Source organism: Schistocerca serialis, chromosome 1 (assembly GCF_023864345.2).
Source record: "Schistocerca serialis cubense isolate TAMUIC-IGC-003099 chromosome 1, iqSchSeri2.2, whole genome shotgun sequence".
NCBI classification, from domain to species: domain Eukaryota; kingdom Metazoa; phylum Arthropoda; class Insecta; order Orthoptera; family Acrididae; genus Schistocerca; species Schistocerca serialis.
This window is the reverse complement of record NC_064638.1, coordinates 1,186,687,414-1,186,707,884: the sequence shown is the minus strand read 5'-3', so window position 1 is coordinate 1,186,707,884 and position 20,471 is coordinate 1,186,687,414. Positions and strand designations below refer to the sequence as shown.

The following is a 20,471-nucleotide window of genomic DNA, read 5'->3' as shown; positions in this document are numbered from 1 at the left end:
AAAGGGACGAAAATGTCGTCGACAAGGAATCCAGTTGAGCATAAGGAATAGCATCAGAGACAATATTGACAGAGTCATCTATGGAGAACCCAAAAATGCGAAAGGCATCAAAACCAAAAAGATTTTCTGCGTTGCTCTGGTCGACCACAAATATGGGAACAGTGCAAACGATGGATTTGTAAGATACCTCAGCATTAAACTGTCCCAAGAGAGAAATCTTCTGCTTATTGTACGTCCGTAATTGCCAAGTGACAGGTGACAGGAGTGGAGAACCCAACTGAAGATACGTCTGAGAATTAATTATAGTGGCAGCAGAACCGGTATTCACTTGCATGCGAACATCTCGACCAAGGATTTGGACAGTGAGGAATAACTTCCCTGAAAGGGAAGAAGTGCAATTGACAGACAACACAGAATCAGAATCAGAATCAGCGTCATGTTCAGGAACATCATGTATGCGGTCGGATTTGCAAACAGAAGACACATGACCTTTCTTTTTGCAATTGTGACACACAGCCCAATGTTGGGGACAATCCTCGCGTGAATGTTTCGTAAAACACCATGGACATGAAGGAAGTTGCCGGGGGTTTTGCTGCAGTTTCTTAGCGGGTTGTTTACGGCTAGGCCGAGGCTGCGCGTGGGAGCGCACTGCGGCCATGCCGGCCGGCAGGGACGCGCCGCACGCGTCGCCAACAGCGCACAGAGGTTGTATTCCCCCGACATCACCCCACGCCTCTATTTGCGCCCCAGCGGCGCGAGAAATTTCAAAAGACTGCGCAATGGAGAGAACTTCATCTAGATTCGGATTCGCCAACTGAAGGGCACGTTGCCGAACTTCTTTGTCGGGCGCCGACCGGATAATAGCATCCTGTAACATGGAATCGGCATAGGATTCTTTGTGAACGTCAGTAACAAATTGACACTTTCGACTGAGGCCGTGAAGTTCAGTAGCCCAAGCGCGATAGGATTGATGTGGCTGTTTTTGACAACGATAAAAGGCAACACGAGAGGCTACCACATGCGTTTGCTTTCGAAAATAGACAGACAGAAGTGAGCACATTTCAGCAAAGGACAAAGATGCAGGATCCTTCAAAGGAGCCAACTGCAACAACAACCGATGTATTTGAGGTGAAATCCAGGAAAGGAACAGAGACTTACATGGTTGTTCGTCCGTGACATGAAATGCCAAGAAGTGGTGTCGAAGACGTTTTTCATAATCAGACCAGTCTTCCGCCGTCTCGTCGTAAGGAGGAAAAGGAGGTACAGCCAACGACAAGAAACGCTCCGCATTTGACGCCGCGACGAATCGCGAATCGCTGCCGTGAGAAGCATTTGCAGTTCAAGGAGATTTTGCAATAGTTGCTCGACAGTAGCCATGGAACCCCTGTGGCTCAACGGTGAAAAGGAAAAATCCACTACCTAGTCGCCAATTGTTATAACATCAAGTTTAACAAATATATTTCAGAACGACACAACACATATAAGTCAGAGAGTAAGTTGACAAGCAAGACATGTGTACACATTAGCATTCAAATGAGCACTGAGTCCCAGTCTAGCGGCCGCTGCTCGGCTGGCCGCTTAGGTGGCGCAGCTGCTGCATGGCTGACAGACAGCACCGCACATAGAGGACGCGCGTAATTGCGCGGCGGCGCTTTGAATGATCGGCGAGTCACAACACCCATATTTCTAGATTTCCGAAAAGCATTTGACATCGTACCCCACTGCAGACTGTAAACGATGGTATGCGCATATGGAATAGGCTCCCAGATATGTGACTGGCTCAAAGACTTCTTAAGCAATAGAATCCAGTATGTTGTCCTCAGTGATGAGTGTTCATCAGACACAGGAGTGTCCCAGGAAATGTGATAGGGGCATTGCTATTTTCTATATACATAAACGATCTGGCAGACTGCATGGGCAGTAATCAGTGGTTGTTCGCTGATTATGCTATGGTGTACAGGAAGTTTTCAAAGATAAGTGACTGTAGGCTGATACCAGGTGACCTAGACAAAATTTCTAATTGGGGGTGATGAATGGCAGGTGGCTCTTAATGAAGAAAAATGGAAATTAATGTGGATGAGTAGGGAAAAACAAACCTGTAATGTTCAGATGCAATATTAGTAGTGTCCTGCTTGGCACTGTCACATCATTTAAATATCTGGGCAAAATGTTGCAAAACGATATGAAAAGGAATGAGCATATGAGGATTGTGGTAGGGAAGGTGGGGAGAATTTTAGGAAAGTGTGGTTCATCTGGAAAGGAGACTGCATATAGAACACTTGAGTGACCTAGTCTTGAGTGCTGTTTGAGTGTTTGGGATCTGCACCAGGTCAAATTGAAAGAAGACATCAAAGTAATTCAGAGGAGAACTCCTAGACTTGTTACATGTAGGTTAGATCAGCAAGCAAGTGTTACAGATATGCTTTGGAAGTTCAAGTGGAATCCCTGGAGAGAAGAAGATATTCATTTTGAAGAACACTACTGAGAACCAGCAATTGAAGCTGACTGGAAAACAATCCAATTGCTGACAACATACTTTTCACGTAGTGACCACAAAGCTAAGATATGAGAAATCAGGGCTCGTACGGAGGGATAGAGATAGTCGATTTCTCTCACTCCATCTGCAACTGGAACAGGACAGAAAATGACTGGTTGTCATCAGGGTACCTTCCACCATGCGCCATATGGTGGCCTGCGGAGTATGTAAATAGATGTAGATGTAGGAAAAGAGTAAGAGAATGAGGACTGGGTGTAAGGAATGAAAGATGAAACCACTTGGTAGAATTTTGCACAGAACACAATTTTATCATCGTTAACACTTAGTTTAAGGATCATAAAAGACGGTTGCATACATGGAAGAGATGCGGAGACACCAGATTCAGGTTGATCATATAATGGTTAGAGAGATTTAGGAACCAGATTTTAAACTGTAAGACATTTCCAGGGACTGATGTGGAATCTGCTCACAATTGATTGGTTATGAACTGTAGATTACAGCTGAAGAAACTGCAAAAAGGTAGGAAATTAAGGAGATGGGACCTGGATAAGCTGAAAAAACAAGATGTTGAAAGTTTCAGACAGTGCATTAAGTAACGGTTGACCAGAACAGGGGAAACGAATACAGTAGAAGATGAATGGGTAGGTTTAAGAGAAGAACTAGTGAAGGCAGTAGAGTATCACATCGGTAAAAAGACAAGGCCTAGTAGAAATCCTTGGATAACACAAGAGACATTGAATTTAATTGATGAAAGGAGAAAATTTAAAAATGCAGCACATGATGCACACAAAAAGGAATACAAACATTTAAAAAATGAGATTAAAAAAAAATGGCTCTTTGAACTTTGGGACTCAACTTCTGAGGTCATCAGTCCCCTAGAACTTAGAACTACTTAAACCTAACTAACCTAAGGACATCACACACATCCAGACTGTAGTGCCTAGAACCACTCGGCCACCAATGATATTCACAAAAATTGTTAAGCTAGAGAACAAATATATGGGTTTATAAGCACATTTCACTAAGGGAAAGATAGATACCATTTACAGGAAAGTTAAAGAGGATTTTGGGTAAAAGAAGAAGCTGTATGAATATCAAGAGCTCAGATAGTAAACCAGTCCTAAGTAAAGAATGGAATGCTGAAAGGTGGAAGGAGTACATACAGGGAGATGAACTAGAAAGCAACATTGTAGAAAGAAACTGGAAATAGGTGAAGATGAGATAGGAGATATGATACTGTGACAAGAATTTGACAAAGCTCTGAAAGACCTAAGTTGAAAAAAGACCCCAGGAGTAGATGATATTCCATCAAACTGCTGATAGCCTTGGGAGAGCAAGTCATGACAAACCTCTTCCATCTGGTGTGCAAGATGTACGAGGTAGGAGAAATACCCTCAGACTTCAAGAAGAATGTAGTAATACCAATTTCAAAAAGGCAGTTGCTGATAGGAGTTAAAATTACAAAACTTTAAGTTTAATAATTATGTTATGAGAAGGAAGGTTGCTACTCACCATATAGAGGAGATGCTGAGTCGCAGATACGTACAACAATAATTCATGGTTGAAAAATACTAACACAAAGTCTTTACAGAAGAACGGAAATACTGGTAGAGGCTGGCCTCAGGGAAGATCAGTTTGGATTCTGGAGAAATGTAGGAAGAACATGCAATGCAATACTGATCCTACAAGTTATCTTAGAAGATAGGTAAAGGATAGACAAATCTACATTTTTAGACCTAGAGAAAGCGTTCGACAATGTTGACTGGAACATTTTCTTTGAAATCCTGAAGGTAGCAGGGGTAAAATACAGGGAGTGAAAGGCTATTAAGTTATAGACAAAACCAAATGGCAGTTATAAGAGTCGAGGGGCATGAAAAGGAGGCTGAGGTTGAGAAGGAAGTGAGATAGGGTTGTAGCCTATCCCCGATGTTATTAAATATGTACACTGAACAACAAGCAGGAAAGAAAACCAAAGAAAAATCTGGAGGAGAAATTAAAGTTCAAGGAGAAGAAATAAAAATTTTGAGGTTTGCTGATGACACTGTAATTCTGTCAGAGACAGCAAAGGACTTAGAAGAGCAGTTGAAAGGAATGGGCAGTGTCTTGACACGAGGATATAAGATGAACATCACCAAAAGCAAAACTAGCGTAATGGAGTGTAGTTGAATTAAATCAGGTGATGCTAAGGCAGGGTGTTTACATGGACAAGGAAAAAAATTCCCAGATTTTTTGCAGATTTCCCAGTTAAAAATACATTTTCTCACGAGTGAAAATACATTTTTTCCTTGTTAAATGACAGTATGCTTTCCCTCGGAATTGTAAAAGTTATCAATCCTTTGAATGGCTATCTTGGCACTTTAGAAAATGAATCTCAGGGTGAGGGGGGTCACACATTTGGAAAGATCTTTGATGTGCAGCAACACGTACGCTGCATATTTTTGTATTACAAAAGCATAAATGTGAATTGCACCAAATACAGCATATTACTTTCTGAAGCACTGAAATCAAGAGAGATGCGCTTTTGTAAGCCAGTCACAGCTTACGTCATGTGATCTCGCCAGCCGATGACAGCAGATAGAGTATAGGATACGTGATGTAGTCAGCCAATAGCAACAACACTGTTAAGTGGCGCAAACATACAAATAGGAAAAGTTAATGGTTTAAATTAATATATACAGTGTTGCTACAAGAAAAGCAATGCTTTCACACAGTATTGGTCTCTAAGATGATTTGTAGGGGCATAGAACCACTGGCTCACCCCCCAATAATATCAACACCCTAACACAGTGAGAACAACTGTATCTCCGCCAGATATGTTCTCTGTAGTGCGCGCTCTATGCTACACGCATTGTGTATAATCCTGCAAGTGTCACAGTAAGTGACAGAAGTGTGAGTGATCATCTATCATCGTAATTACCACACCCGCTCTCCACTACCTATAGATTAATAAGCTGCAGGAGAAGCTACGCATTCACATATAATGTTTATTTTTTTTGCACGGGTTACACTTTAAGATACATCACACAAATGTGCCAGTAAAATGTTTAATAACAACATATATGTCTGATCTCCTGGGCTCGAAATTCATCTAAATGGCTCGTCCTCAAAGAGTTGCTGTTCAAATGAGAGTCAAACACTCTGTAATTTAAGAAATTCATCGTACATTCTCGCACATAGTTCATCTAATGTAAAAGGAAATTTACTTTGAAAGTAAGCCTAGTTTACACGACAACACTACCGTATTTACTTGAATCTAAGCCACACTTTTTTTCTGGTTTTTGTAATCCAAAAAACCGCCTGCGGCTTAGAATCGAGTGCAAAGTAAGCGGAAATTTGAAAATATTGGTAGGTGCCGCCACAACTAACTTCTGCGTCGAATATATGAAGCGCTACACAGGCACACTTTGCAGGCACAATCTCTGTGTCAGTAAATAAATTTAAAAAAAAATTTAAAAATTAAAAAAAAAAGGTGGAAGATTAGCTTTTTTCTCCACCCCGAGTTTCAACCACTGCATTTTCATAGATTATCCAACAAAATAAATACAAATTCTGTATTGTTCATCTTCGAATGTAGCAGCATTTCATTGTACTACGAAAATCCGACTGTTAGGGATGTTTGTAAATATGGCCAACTCTACGTTGTGAATTTTTTCCTACCTGTGAGAAGAGATGGTTGCTAATAGGAACTTCCATGAATTGTGAATCACATGCAGTATTCTCTTCACCATAAGAATAATAGGAATATAAACATTTTGCCACGTATTCTTTCATGTTTGCTGCTATCTCATTTAAATCCTGTCTGCCTAATAAACTACGAAACTAGAGAAAAACAACAGCAAACGCGGAAGAATATACATATCATGTCATGAAACTCGTATTATTATTATGCCTAATAGTGATACAGTCAGAAATGCTGCACGGCAATTGACTAGATTTTAAATCTAAGATGACACTAATTTCTGTGCAGAATGTAATGTACTAAAGAGGCGTCTGCAAAGATTTTCAAACGGAGAAAAATTTTCGCTAAACTCTCACTCGGAACATCATCTATCATACGCAGTCTATCATTTGGTTCTTGTTGATCATTATCAAAGAAGGCAGCACTGTAAGTAACAACAAATAGCAGTCTCTTGCCATTGTTTCGTGCAAAAGCAAGCCATGCCGCGAGCGGCGACAGGCCGTAAACACTCATTATCAGAATGCGACAAACAATGCATGACACAGTACAGTAATGCATTTTCAACTTAAAGTGACATAAACACCTATAACAAAGAGAACAGCACTCATCAGATCAAAGAAAACTAAGCAATCAATTCAAACCAGACGAAGCACGTGAAAAAGGAAAGGTACCTGTATAAATACGGACGGAGCACCTGACGCAAAGCAATGGCTACCTGGTAAAGCTTAACTGCTAAGCTTACGATTCGAACCAAACTACCATAGCTGTATCGTCATTTATTCGACCTAAATTGTGTCTCATATTACAATGGACCAACTTTGTTTCGATTTGGAGGTGCGGCCTAAAACTTCTCTCCCCCCTTGAATTTCGAGTCTCAAATTTCAGGTGCGGCTTAGATTCAGGATTTTTTTTTTTTTTTTTTCTTCTTTATTTCGAGTATCATTTTTCAGGTGTGGCTTAGATTCGAATAAATACAGTAGGTTGAAGGCAACTGCGCTACCGGCCACTGCGCATGCGCACTGTGCGTTTGAGATTATGTTTGTTCATAGTGCATGTGGACAAACTGAAATATGAGGTGGGAAACGGATAATAATGTTTGATTTTTTGATATCTATGCTTTGCATAGGCATTTGTGGGATTTCAGTGATGCCGATTACAAAAATAAGCAACATATTGCTGCTCCTGTGACCATCATGTGTAATCAGAACATTGAGGGTTTGACAATATCTGAGCTGCAGTGCAAAATTTATTGAGTTAGGAGCACATATACTATTGAATTAAGGAAAATACAAGCAAGTACAATTCTGGCTGTGGAAATGCTCTCGTCTACAAGCCTAAAATCGCATTGTTCGAGTTGGCCGACTTTTTTTAAGGACTACTGTTGACAGGAGGGAAGGATACACAAATCAAGAAGCTTCATTCTTTAATCAATATTCATCTGCTTAAAATGTCGCAGCAGCACTCCCCATTCACACATGATTGAATTTTGAAATATTGCCACTGTACAAATCTATCTTCAAGACAGTAGTTTGGAAACCATTGTCTTCTTAATGTGGTCTTCTTCAAATAATTATTGCTATTAATGTTAATTATTATTAGTTAATGTTAATAATTATTGGTGTTAATGAGAAAAACATCATCACCAACTAAAACTGCTCTCTTCTAGCATGCCGAGTGTTCTCGACTGTAATGCATGCAATGTGATGTGTAATTCCAGTTCTGGCGACAATGCTTCATGCATTACAGTATATTTTCCTTATCATATAATTAACTGTTATATAATTAACTGTCCCCCCATGAACCATGGACCTTGCCGTTGGTGGGGAGGCTTGCGTGCCTCAGCGATACAGATGGCCGTACCGTAGGTGCAACCACAACGGAGGGGTATCTGTTGAGAGGCCAGACAAACATGTGGTTCCTGAAGAGGGGCAGCAGCCTTTTCAGTAGTTGCAGGGGCAACAGTCTGGATGATTGACTGATCTGGCCTTGTAACATAAACCAAAACGGCCTCGCTGTGCTGGTACTGCGAACAGCTGAAAGCAAGGGGAAACTACAGCCGTAATTTTTCCCGAGGACATGCAGCTTTACTGTATGGCATGGAGAGCTGCATCAAACCAGTCTCAGGACTGAAGACCACAACAACAACAACATAATTAACTGTATTTTGAAGAAACATGAACAGTTCTGGTGACATTCTAAGATAATTAAAAGAACTTGGGTCTTCCATTATCAATTATTTCAGCAAGGCTGCTGAGCAATGGAGCTGACATCTTTTCTTCATCCAGTCACGAATCCAAACACGTTTCTTATTTTTTTCCTTATGCAGAAACTCCATGCAACAAGCTGTAACTCCATTACAACTCGTGCAGTGTGCAGCTGCCAAAACTTTTGTTTCAGACATGACTCAGGAACCCACAAAATGACAAATCTGAAATTTATACTGGTGTCTACTGGTGTTTACAATCATTTATGAAACCATTTGCCTGTCACTCATTCCACACAACGAGTGGCGCAACCCAATGTCATCACGTAAACTAGGCTTAACGCTTTTCGAAACACCATTCGCAATATTTTCCTGCGACCTGTTAGAAACAGGTTCATTTCAGCAGTTGGCAGAGAGCGCCAGATAATGGACGTCACCACGCTTGTGCGGCTACGATGACATAGGAAGCCTGTATGTTCGTATATTAAAGGATCTTACACTATGTCCTAAAGAAAACAAGACATCAGAGGATACTCCAAAAGCATCAGAATTTTGTGAACCATAGTAAAATGCATAATTCGGCTTATAGTGCACATTCGCATGTCCATATTCCCAATGAAGTAGGCCTCAACCTGATATTAAGCTTTTCAATGTGGTTTTCAGGATGTAAGTTTTCTTGGCGTACTAGTACTGTATTATCTCATGTTTGGTTCTTTATTATGGCATAATGCCATACATGCTAGAAGATGAAAATGTGCACTTGAAATGCAGTGAACAGTTGAAACTAGCCAATAGTGTGGAATTAAATACTTCCGATTCAAATAAATTGACTGCCTCAGCGGAAAAGATTAATAAAAGCCAAATTTCTTTAGCAAACTGACAAAAATAACTTCATTTTTCTGCACAGCAATTAATGCTCGACTCTCAGAAAGGTGAAAGTAAAATAATATATGAAACTAATAACATTTTAGTCCTTCATAATTATGTGAATGTATTTTAATTCACTTGATAGTTCCCGGCCACAGAAATCATTTTGTTTTTATTTGACGTGAGAGCAGTAAATGAAGAGGCAATATCAAAATCACTAAATGTAAACATGGGTCACGTGGAGACTACCCACCTCCCTACTACAATTCAGACTGCTCTGCACATCTGCCCCGGATCTATGATATCTCAGAACCCGCCCCCTCCCCCCCCCCCCCCCACCCAACTTCCCCACCAAGCATTTGAGATAGGATGCCAAAAAATTAAAAAAATTGATTTTTCAAAAAATTTTCATTTTTTAGTGCACATCTTTTTGAACAGTCTGATACATCATGTATGTTTGAGACAATGTAAGACATGTTATTTGGTCTTACGTGTGCCAAAGTGCTGTGCCACACCTCTTCACACACTATTCTTCTATCGCACATCACTGTATCTCATTCTGTGGAAGTCAAATGTGTATATTTTGTAATGGATGCCATCAAATTAAATTCACAACAATGGAAATTGAAATATCCTGTGGTGTCTCTATTGCTCCCAGTCAGCCAGTTTGACATCCTGCCCCCCCCCCCCCCTCCTCTCTTTTTTTTCCACCTCGCAATTAGTACTGGATGGGATTATTTGTAACCAGGAGAATAAGAGCGCTTCAGAAAATCTGCACTCTTGTTTGTCTGTTAGTTAGTAACTTGCTGTTTTGTCTGACATAAAACTAAATATATATAAAAAACAAAGATGCTTTAACTTACCAAACGAGAAAGCACTGGTATGTAGATAGACACAATAAAATAAAAAACACACAAACACACACACACACACACACACACACACACACACAAATATTCAAGCTTTCACAACCCATGGTTGCTTCATCAGGAAAGAGGGAAGGAGAGGGAAAGGCAAAAGGATGTGGGTTTTAAGGAAGAGGGTAAGGAGTCATTCCAATCCTGGGAGCAGAAAGACTTACCTTAGGGGGAAAAAAGGACAGGTATACACTCGCGCACACACACACATCCATCCGCATATATACAGACACAGGCCTGTGTCGTTTGGTAAGTTAAAGCATCTTTAACTTTTATATATATTTTCCCATGTGGAATGTTTCCCTCTATTATATAAAATTAAATATAGTATACATGAAACCATAGAGACAAGAGACAAGCAGGACAGTACACATTTGATCAATCCTTAGGTTTTAGCATTTTTTTTTCTCTCTAATCTTGCTACAGCTTTACATGGTGTGCTTTCCTTTCTGCAAAAGAATCTATTACCTCATCAAGTTCGTCAAATGTTTTCAAACAGGAAAAATTGAAATGTCGTTGTCTTACACCGAAAAAGCTGTTAATACAAATAATATCCAAGACTGGTGTGATTTCTCGATCTGATTACATCTGTTTTGTCACTGTCTGCTAGATGAAATGAAATAGGCTTGTCTAATATTTCAGAAATTATAACACACACACCAAATAAACGAGACTGTTATGGTACAAATGGTCATTTTTATAGCACGACAGAATATAATTCAAAGTACCAATATCAAATGCCTATTAGGCCTACTAAAAGCAAAAAGCTTTATGTTAGGAAATAATTTCACATTTCATTCATATGCTCCAGCTTCTCAAGCATGGGATCGAAATGTAGTAGTATGAAATTTTTGTATAAATTTGGAATTGGAACATTCTTCCATAATTTGAGTGATGTCCCCAGTTCTTCTTCTTCCTCATTCTAACAAACAAATCTTGTCATCACTAATTCTGCAACTATTCCTGCCAGTGTCAAGACTCATTCTCTGGTTAACTCCACCAACCCTGCCACAATCACCAGTTTAGTTACCCCGCGTTTATTCTCCAGTTAGGCATTATTACGTGTTCATACAACACTTTTTCCGCACTACTCCCAGAATTTAATTTAAGCAGCTCTAGCTGGGACTCTACATCTGGCCCTTACTAGTGTAACGATCTGGCGAAAACTTTTCTGTCAAAATTTCATTTTCTTGGAGTCACCGAGAAGATATTACACGATCTTTCTTGTATGTTATTCCTGTTCGTTGTTTATTTCCACTCTGATAGTCTGAATCTATGGATTTCGCGAGTAATTATAACAAAGCTGATAATTCGCAAACTCAGTCATCCACATAACAAACAGCAATTGGCTTTCACCCGTTCGGCTTCAGTCCACTCAGCTTGTATAGCCCTGTCCTGTTTTGTCTGCAGGGAAGTTTATTTCTAATGCAACCAGGATTCCTCTGGCAGAAACATTGTGTACACTATGCACCCATTCAAAAACCAACTTATTATTCAGTAAGAAATCAACTAGGAATGTGTTCAAAAATGTCAAAAAATCAACAGGGATGCATTTCAAAATCTTATGAATAATCGCTAGAACAAAGTTCGCTGGATGCTAGACGCTTATGAAGCAATGTTTTTTTCCTCAAGAATATGAATTTGGTGCCCCCCTCCCCTCATGAAATTGCCGCCCAGGGCAGACACCCTGGCTCGCTGTATTGTGCACACCTAATATTATTTGTTGTATATCCTACAAGCATTTTCATAGCTAAAATAAAAAACACACACAATCACAAATTTTCAGAACTTTTAGTACAGGGTTAGCAATTTGTAACAGCCTAGTGGAAATTATTACATACTTTTTTTATCCAATTTAATGTGTTACATTACAAAATTTTTATTTATTTATTTATTTACTCATGTCCAGAACATAACATACATATACAGCCGACAGACAGCAATCTACAAACAATATAAATACATCATTAAATTCCATATGACATCCAAAATTTCGCCATTTGAACACTACATCTGATTGGGTGTTTTTTTCTTTTTTTTCCAAAACATTAAAAATTATTTTTATTTAAATAACGATTTTCTGATTTTTAGTCTTGTGTGTGTACAATTTTTCAACCAATTTTTATTTTTGGAAACTACTGTGACAAGAATTTGAGAAGGTTCCGAAATGACTCGGAGAACGAGCAGAGGCTGGCCAACCCGCCAGAGACTGTCAACAGCAATTAGCTGAACGTGGACAGGAGGACAACAATAAGAGGAAAAAGGACAATGGAGACAGCTGGCAGAATAACAAAGTTCAAATAAGTAACTCAAAAGTGAAAACCTTTTCACCTCCATCCCTGTCCAATGCCCATGGGAGCTAGGTGGATTAGACAGACAAGAAAGTGAGTTAATATTGCATTCTCATCCAGTTTCGTGCTATTTTTAAAATTTCAAGTCTATGGTTCATTGGAAAGTTAGTTTAAAAACAGGTGCAAAATTTTTACTAGAGAGACAGAAAAGAAAGTGGCCTTACAAAAAGTCTTAAAAAGAGGCTGCTGTCACAGCTGTTGTCCAACTTTGATACGGAAATTTATTTTGGACAAATTACCACTGTTTAGAACCTACTATGGGCAGTAACCAACTCTGTTTAGAAGTATTAGTGTGAAGGAAAGTGGACTGATCAGATGAGTATTACTAATGATTTTTCTCGCTGACCAATTTTTAGGACTATGAAAAGCTCTATTGTGAGCTAGTCATTGCCAAATAAGAGTGAAATATCTCAAACTTAACCAATGGTGTTGTGTCTGTTAGTGAACTGAGAGACCACCATTACAGAAATTTGAGAGTGTGGGACTACATTTTATCAAGTGCCACTGAAGATTTGCAATGACAAAACCCGGTGAGTACCATTTCACATTCTCCAATCTGTCAATGTGTTACTGACTGTGTACTTCTAATGAAATGGTGGAAGGAATTCGGTAAATGTTTGTGCAGCGGCCATGAAAGTCTACTTGCTACAGGAGTAACGAACCTGCAATGCCTCATACAACAAGTGCTAAGGCTACATTTGGTCTACAAATCATACAGACTACAACTACTGCAAGCTCTTTGGGTTGATGAGAAAAGGAAATGTGTTGACTTCAGCTTTGTTAGTCTGGAAGACATGGAAGAAGATAGATTTTATCACAGTTAGTTTTCAGTGATGAAGTTATGTTTCATAATAGCAGCAAAGTGAACCAACATACATATGAGGACTTAAGAACCCTCACACAATTGTCGAGCATGAAAGAGACTCACTAAAGTGAACATCAGACTTGGCTTTTCCCAGAACTTGAAAAGGTCTCTCAATGGCTTCATATTCCAAGAGGCTGGAACTCCTCAGCATTTGCACGATATTGTATGACAATTCAACTACATGCTGCCTAAATGCTGAATAAGGTGCACGGGACCCCGAGACACTGTTCTACATTCTTGGCCTCCAGGATCTCCAGACATGACCCAGTGCAATTTTTTAGTGTGGGGATATGTGAAGAAAAGTGCTTTCATCCTCCCTTTACCACAAAGCATAGATGAGCTGACAAACAGGATAAGAGCAGCAAAGACTTCTGTCAACACAAAGAGATTACATGGTCTGTATGACGAATTCACTTATCATCTATATGTTGTCTGTGTTGTTGGAGGTGGACAAAGAGACCAATTGTAATATCATAACTAAAAGTTCTAAGACTTCGTAAGTGCTTCATAATTTGTCTCTGTTTTCTAGTATGTTTCTGTCAATAAATATGAAGTTTTTAAATCAGGTCATTCTTTTCTAATGGAGTGAAACTATATATATATATATATATAATTTGAACTTACCAATTTGCCAGCCAAAATACCACATGTCTCAACATTATGTTCTGTATTCCGTTGAGCTAATGCCATGAATTTGCCCATAAGCTTAGAAGGTATGACAACATCTCTTAGACCTGGTTTGCTGTGTATTGATGGACTCAGCAAACTCAGAGGCTTTGCTGATCTGTCAAAAGTTGGTCTTGATGGTACTCTGAAAATAAGAAAAAAATAGCAATAGTATTGTATCAGTTAAATATTTCAAATTAGTCTGCGTATTTCTAAACAGGAAAGCACAAAGATATTATGGATAATTTTATTTCAGTAGGCTGAGTACCAAAATTCAGCACATAACAGCACACTATTCGAAAAAATAAGATTATGAAGAAGACAAAACAGAAACCAGTTGTGACTAAAATTACAGAGCAGAGCAATGAATATGAAATATGTCCATCTAGAACTAATTGGCTGTGTGTTAGAATTTGACTAGAGTCTACAAATTTGTAATAACAGCACCAGAGAATCAAAGTAATGAATAAATATATTAGTATAGTGAACAATATAAAAATCTGTGGCACAACTTCCAGGAGACCTCATCAAAGCAGTGGGAAACTTCAAACTGACACAGGAATCAGGCATGATGATTTCATCAAAAATACCTTAGCAGCTATAGAGAAATTTTCAGATTTTTGAACTGGGAGAAATGAAGTCAGTGTGTGTTAATGGGAATATCCGAACAACTTTTGTTTGTGTGACGACACTGTATTATATGCCACTTGTACAGATAAATGTCAATAAAAAATTGAAGTACTCAATGGAGCAAGTTTGAAAGTAGGCCTGAAACAAATAAGAAATAAGACTAAAATAACACACAATAAATAGGAAAGGGAAACAGTACAAATAAACAACGAAGTCACAGCACAAGTTGATGAGATTTTGTGTTTAGGGCTGTACAGAAAACAGCCAGACACACACCATGCGAAAGAAACACATGGACAAAAATTGCCTATACTTATTTATATGGAAGTACATTGGATTTTCAAAAGAAATCTTCCAATAGCTCCTGAAGGAGAGCTTATAATTGGAGTGTATTACCAGTTTCGACTTGTGACAATTAAACTTAGATTTTGAACATGGAGACCACTTACAAGCTGAGGTCTCCACAGGGAATAATGGAGTGCTGCATCTCAATACTGTACTAAGGCATGCTGGGGATTGCTAGGAAAAAGCAGGGAACCAAGCAAATGGATTAGGGAACAGACAGTAGTTGGATATGTATTTATGTCTGTAATGAAAATGAAATTAAAGCAGATGAGACATGAAGACAGATAGAAGTTAGATGGATTGAAGATGATCTTTGATAGATACAAAGACATAAAAACAGTGAGATGATGACCTAAGGGGAGGTGGGTGGATGACATTAGAAACAGCTGAGGAGCAACATGGATGGATACAGCTAAAGGCTACAAAGCATGGAAAAGCTTACTGGTGGCCTTCATCTGTCAGCGGATGTCAAATGGCTGATGATGATGATGATGATGATGATGATGATGATGATGATACATCAAAATATTCAGTATTTTTTCCAGTTAATATAGTTTTTAAAGCCTTTGTCTTCTTTCCCTCAGTGTTTTAAATGGTGATACTGCTTGATTATTTCAAAGGAGCAATTCAAATGAAATTTTTGTTTCATCAAATTTACAATATTAACTATTTTTGTATATGACAATAGCTTTCTTCCTAGTGTGACACTGTTAATGATCAACATACAGAGGATATGAAATGAAATTTATGGTACAACCTGTCTAAAGAAAGATGGGTTATTCCATGTCAGTTCAACCAGGGGCTCCAGCTCATAAGTCTCAGATTTGACTAAAATTCAGTACACTAATTCTACCATGTGTGGAACACTCGTGTACAAAGTATTAGTTTCCCCTGCCAATTAGTTCCAGAATTATGACTTGTGAAAGAAGGTGGCGTGACCCGTAAATTGCAACCCGCATCTGGCAATCTATCTTCAGACCCAACTTCAGGTCTTAATAACTTTGGAACTATTCCACACAGTCCAGTGAAATTTTTACAACCTAGTAACACCCATTTAGAGAATACACTCCATGAATCAAAACACCAACAACATATTTCTGAGGGAAAATAAAAAATTCCAAAGTGTGATTAAAAAATTGTAATACGTTAAAAGGTACATATTGTAGGTGCCCTCTATGCCATATATAATTCACTCAAAAAGGGTATAAATTTTTTTGTGGTAAGCTTAATGTGGCCTAAACACACACAGAACTCATCATGCCCATATCAGTCACAAAAACTGAGTTACATGCACACGAAAATACAAAAATTTGAAAAATTACCTGAAAAACCTGGATTTTCGAAGTGTGGTAGCACAGAAGGGACGAGTGGTATCCAAGCCAAATTTCACACACTGCATAAGTAGACCATAATGATATATATCTCAAACTTTCAGCATGTTATTGCAAGACATATGTGTACAATGGAAGTTGACAGATGTATTTGGTGATGTGGCCATTGTTCCGAATATACAATTTTGTAGAAACATATTGTAAACTGTTCTGCCTCTTCTTATCCTCTCCCACAACTGTTTAAACACTAAGCAACAACATATAGACAGATTAACACACCCTATCATTAATGTTTACTGCACCTTAACTGCTAAATACCAGTTGATTGTGCTTCGAACAGAAATTCTCCCATACTTTAGCTACTGTACTCTGTACATTGAGTGGCAAATTGTACTGTCTTCCTGATACTGTGGTAGGAACTGGAACTGTCATAAGAATATGTTCAAAAGAAATCCAACACCTGTCTGCCAAACGTGGCCAATGAAATGATCTTGCTGGTGCCATGAAGTTCACAAATACATCACCTTCTGCTTCACAGCACTCTGCAACACATCCTAAGTACCATTTGTCATCATAAACAGCAATAACATAGCAATATAGTTGTATCCTGATGCTTTTGCTTCTGAATTCTGAGTCAGACACACTGTGAAGACACGTTGTGCATGAACCTATCGTTATAACCGGACAGTCTGCTCATCTGCACATTATCAGAGTCCGCTGGAGAGAAGTGATGATGGCTCCTTGTGCCTGCAACAGTTTTAACATGTTCTAGTCTGCTTTTTAGCAACTCTTTGACTGATTTCACCTCATCTTTCAAAACACAGAATGATTGTATGCCAGAGATATTTTTCTGTACCCAGGTAAATAACTGAAGAGGTGTTAGAATGTGACCTTCTGTAGGTTGCAGCAGACTAGCTCATGATGCCATGTGCTTAATGGTAGCACCAATACCATTACAAAGATTTTTACCATGACTTGTTGCGAAAAAATTCCATTATGCGTGAATCCGAAAATCATGGTAATGCATGCATAAATTTTTGAGATTTTTACAGTTTTTGTACTGACTAGCTGCCCCATCACAGAAGTATTTCACAAAATGTATGTGAGGCAGCTTGTTTTTCACATATGCCACAACAGTGCGAATGTGGACATGAACTGCAATGGCATCATGAATTAAACAGTCACTAAAAACGCACAGGCTCATGACACACACATCACCTGATTCGCCTCTATAGTAAATCACAAACGGCTGGAGAGTTCCTCGACTGTTGTCCCAATGATTTCCTTGGATGGCTTCTTGAACTATAAATGCATAATTTTCAGAAAAGTCTAGTATTACTATAATTTCATCTTATAATTTCACCTTGCTTCAAATTATCCTTACAAAACTGGAGATAAGTCGATTGTGCTGTTGCTGTGAAGCTGTGTGGTCAGTTTGTCCGTTTTTTGACAACACATTTCAACAAAATCTTTCACTGTGCTTTGCTTTGTTTCAAGACTTGTGCAATCCATGTGCGTCCATAGTTTATAAGAAACAAGTTCATCATCATCCATAAATAGTTCACCAAACAGTTTGTTATTCATGCTTTCTGCAAGATTTGCCTTACCAGGAAACTTTTCATACCTGTGTATCATGCACTGGTAGGAACTGATGTCACACACTAGCAGCTTCATTGCACCTTTGTAATCCAGACCAGAATCCTTTATAGCAGCAAACATCAGCTTAGCATTTTGATGGGTCTCACATACACAAACATTGTGTGTGCCCCTTGCACTTACAGGCACAACCCATTTTGGCCGAAGATTGGAAAAAGATGATAAACCTACTTTTTTGTATTGGGATACTTTTCCTTGAATTCTACATATAGTTCTGATATGTAGCATAGCAACAGTCTTTTTTCCATCTGTACACGCAATTTCCCATTTTCACCATTACATAGTCTTTTTTTCCAGGGATTATTCGGTTGTAGTCATTATTTTCATAAACTCCGACACTAACACATTTATTTCTGAACTAAATTGCTTACCCTGAGCCTAGTGAAGTTGTGGAAGCACTCCTTGGGTTGCTTTTATTTTCCTAGCTTGCTTTACCATATATGTAGAAACATTGAACTCCTTTGCAGTGTAGTCAACAGACAAGCTGGAAGGTGCAAGGGTAAGAATAGCTACCTTTTTCTGGTGTGTGGATATGGCACATTTTTCTTTCAAATCATGCACAATTTTGTCCAAATCGGAGCATTTCTGGCATGATTTCTGTTCCTTTGGAGTAGATAGTGCTTCCTCTCCCACCATTAATGTGTCAGCTATTTTGTGTTTTAATTCCATTTGAGCTTCTTGTAGTTTTCTTCTACCATAGCCGGGCCTATCTCTTTTCCCAACTTTGTGTGTCCTTGTGGGAGACAAATCAAGAGCAGTCACTGAAGTATTCTGTGGTTGTAGGTGGCAGATACTCTTCAATCACTGTCATGTAAATTATCAGAATATTCTTCATTTTTTAGCAGTGTAACGCATCTGGAACATAACTTTTGTCCTGGTTTCATGTTAAATTCCATGCACTGATTCACTTTCAACACTAATTTTATATCAATTTCTCTGAGGCTACACTTCACTGTCTTCTTATGAATCCGAAATGGGTCAAAACAACTTTTTTGCAGGAAAGAATACTTATCCAGAAACACTTTCATATGAGGATAACAAACACTAAAGTTTCTTGGAACTGTACTTCTTGTGCCCACAGGGTGTATCCTGGATCTCCATAGCAACAAATCTTGGTCCGATTCATCCAGATCATACAGTACAAAGCGAATGCCACATTTTGTTCCATATGTTGTTTTATGACATTCAGATACTTGTGCTCTACCAATACTGCAACTTGTTTGAACAAAAGCACCACTAGTACACTCTTCTGCCTCCATACTGACTTTCCACAGCAGTACTGACCAGTCTGAACTAGAATCTTAAAAACATGAGTAACCTGTAATTGTTGCTTGTTTCCTTTGTTGTTAATTGCTGCAGCTTGATCTGAAACAAGCTGTCTGCACTATCACTATTACTTGCTAAATCGTGTTAAAAGAAATGTAACCAAACACATCTCTGACAACTTTTATTGTACACAAATGCCTTGCAATAACAAGTTGAAATTTTGCCACATGTTATATTATGGTCTACTTAGGCAGTGTTTGAAATTTGGCTTGGATATCACTTGTCCCTTTTGTGCTACAACACTTCAAAAATCCATGTTTTTCAGGTAATTTTTCAAATTTTTGTATTTTCATGTGCATGTAACTCTGTTTGTGTGACTGATATGGGCAAGATGAATCCTGTGTGTGTTTAGGCCACATTAAGCTTACCACAAAAAATTTATACCCTTTTTGAGTGAATTATATTTGGCATAGAGGGCACCTACAATATGTACCTTTAACGTATTACACTTTTTTTAATCACATTTTGGAATTTTTTACTTTCCCTCAGAAACATGTTGTTGGTGTTTTGATTCATAGAGTGTGTTCTCTAAGTGTATGTTACTGGACTGTAAAAATTTCACTAGACTGTGTGGAATAGTTCCAAAGTTATTAACACCTGAAGTTGGGTCTGAAGATAGATTGCCAGATGCGGGTTGCAATTTCCGGGTCACGCCACCTTCTTTCACAAGTCATAATTCTGGAACTAATTGGTAGGAGAAACTAACGCTTTGTACACGAGTGTTCCACACATGGTAGAATTAGTGTACTGAATGTCAGTCACATCTGAGACTATCAGCTGGAACATTTTCTCAAACTGGTTGAATTGACATGGAATGACCCAGATGTCAGTCGATAGGACACTTCCTGAGGCATCAAGGAATCATCAGTTTGTTAATGGATGGATTAAGGAGAGGGAGACCGAGGGATGAACAAAGTAAGCTAGTTCGGTTTGATGTAGACAGCAATAATTATTCAAAAATGAGGAGGCTTGCACACAACAGACTTGTGTGGAGAAATGCGTCAAACCAATCTTCAGGCTGAAGACGACGACATGGTGGTGTTTATGTTATCTGTGTCTTGTTTTTATTATTATTGCACTATAAGAAAGCAAAGATATAGTTTCAAAACCATGTCATTCTTTTACTGATAGTTTAAGT

At 38.7% G+C, this 20,471-nt stretch overlaps 1 protein-coding gene across 2 annotated transcripts in view; it reads right to left on the bottom strand.

Moving 5' to 3' along the window:
- Positions 1-20,471, bottom strand: part of LOC126418774 (STAM-binding protein-like A) — an 81,087-nt gene that overhangs the window by 43,263 nt on the left and 17,353 nt on the right. For both annotated transcript variants that reach the window (XM_050085713.1, XM_050085704.1), the window contains one exon: positions 14,004-14,190. In XM_050085713.1, the coding sequence (XP_049941670.1) occupies positions 14,004-14,190 (187 nt within the window). The remainder of the gene's footprint in view (positions 1-14,003; positions 14,191-20,471) is intronic.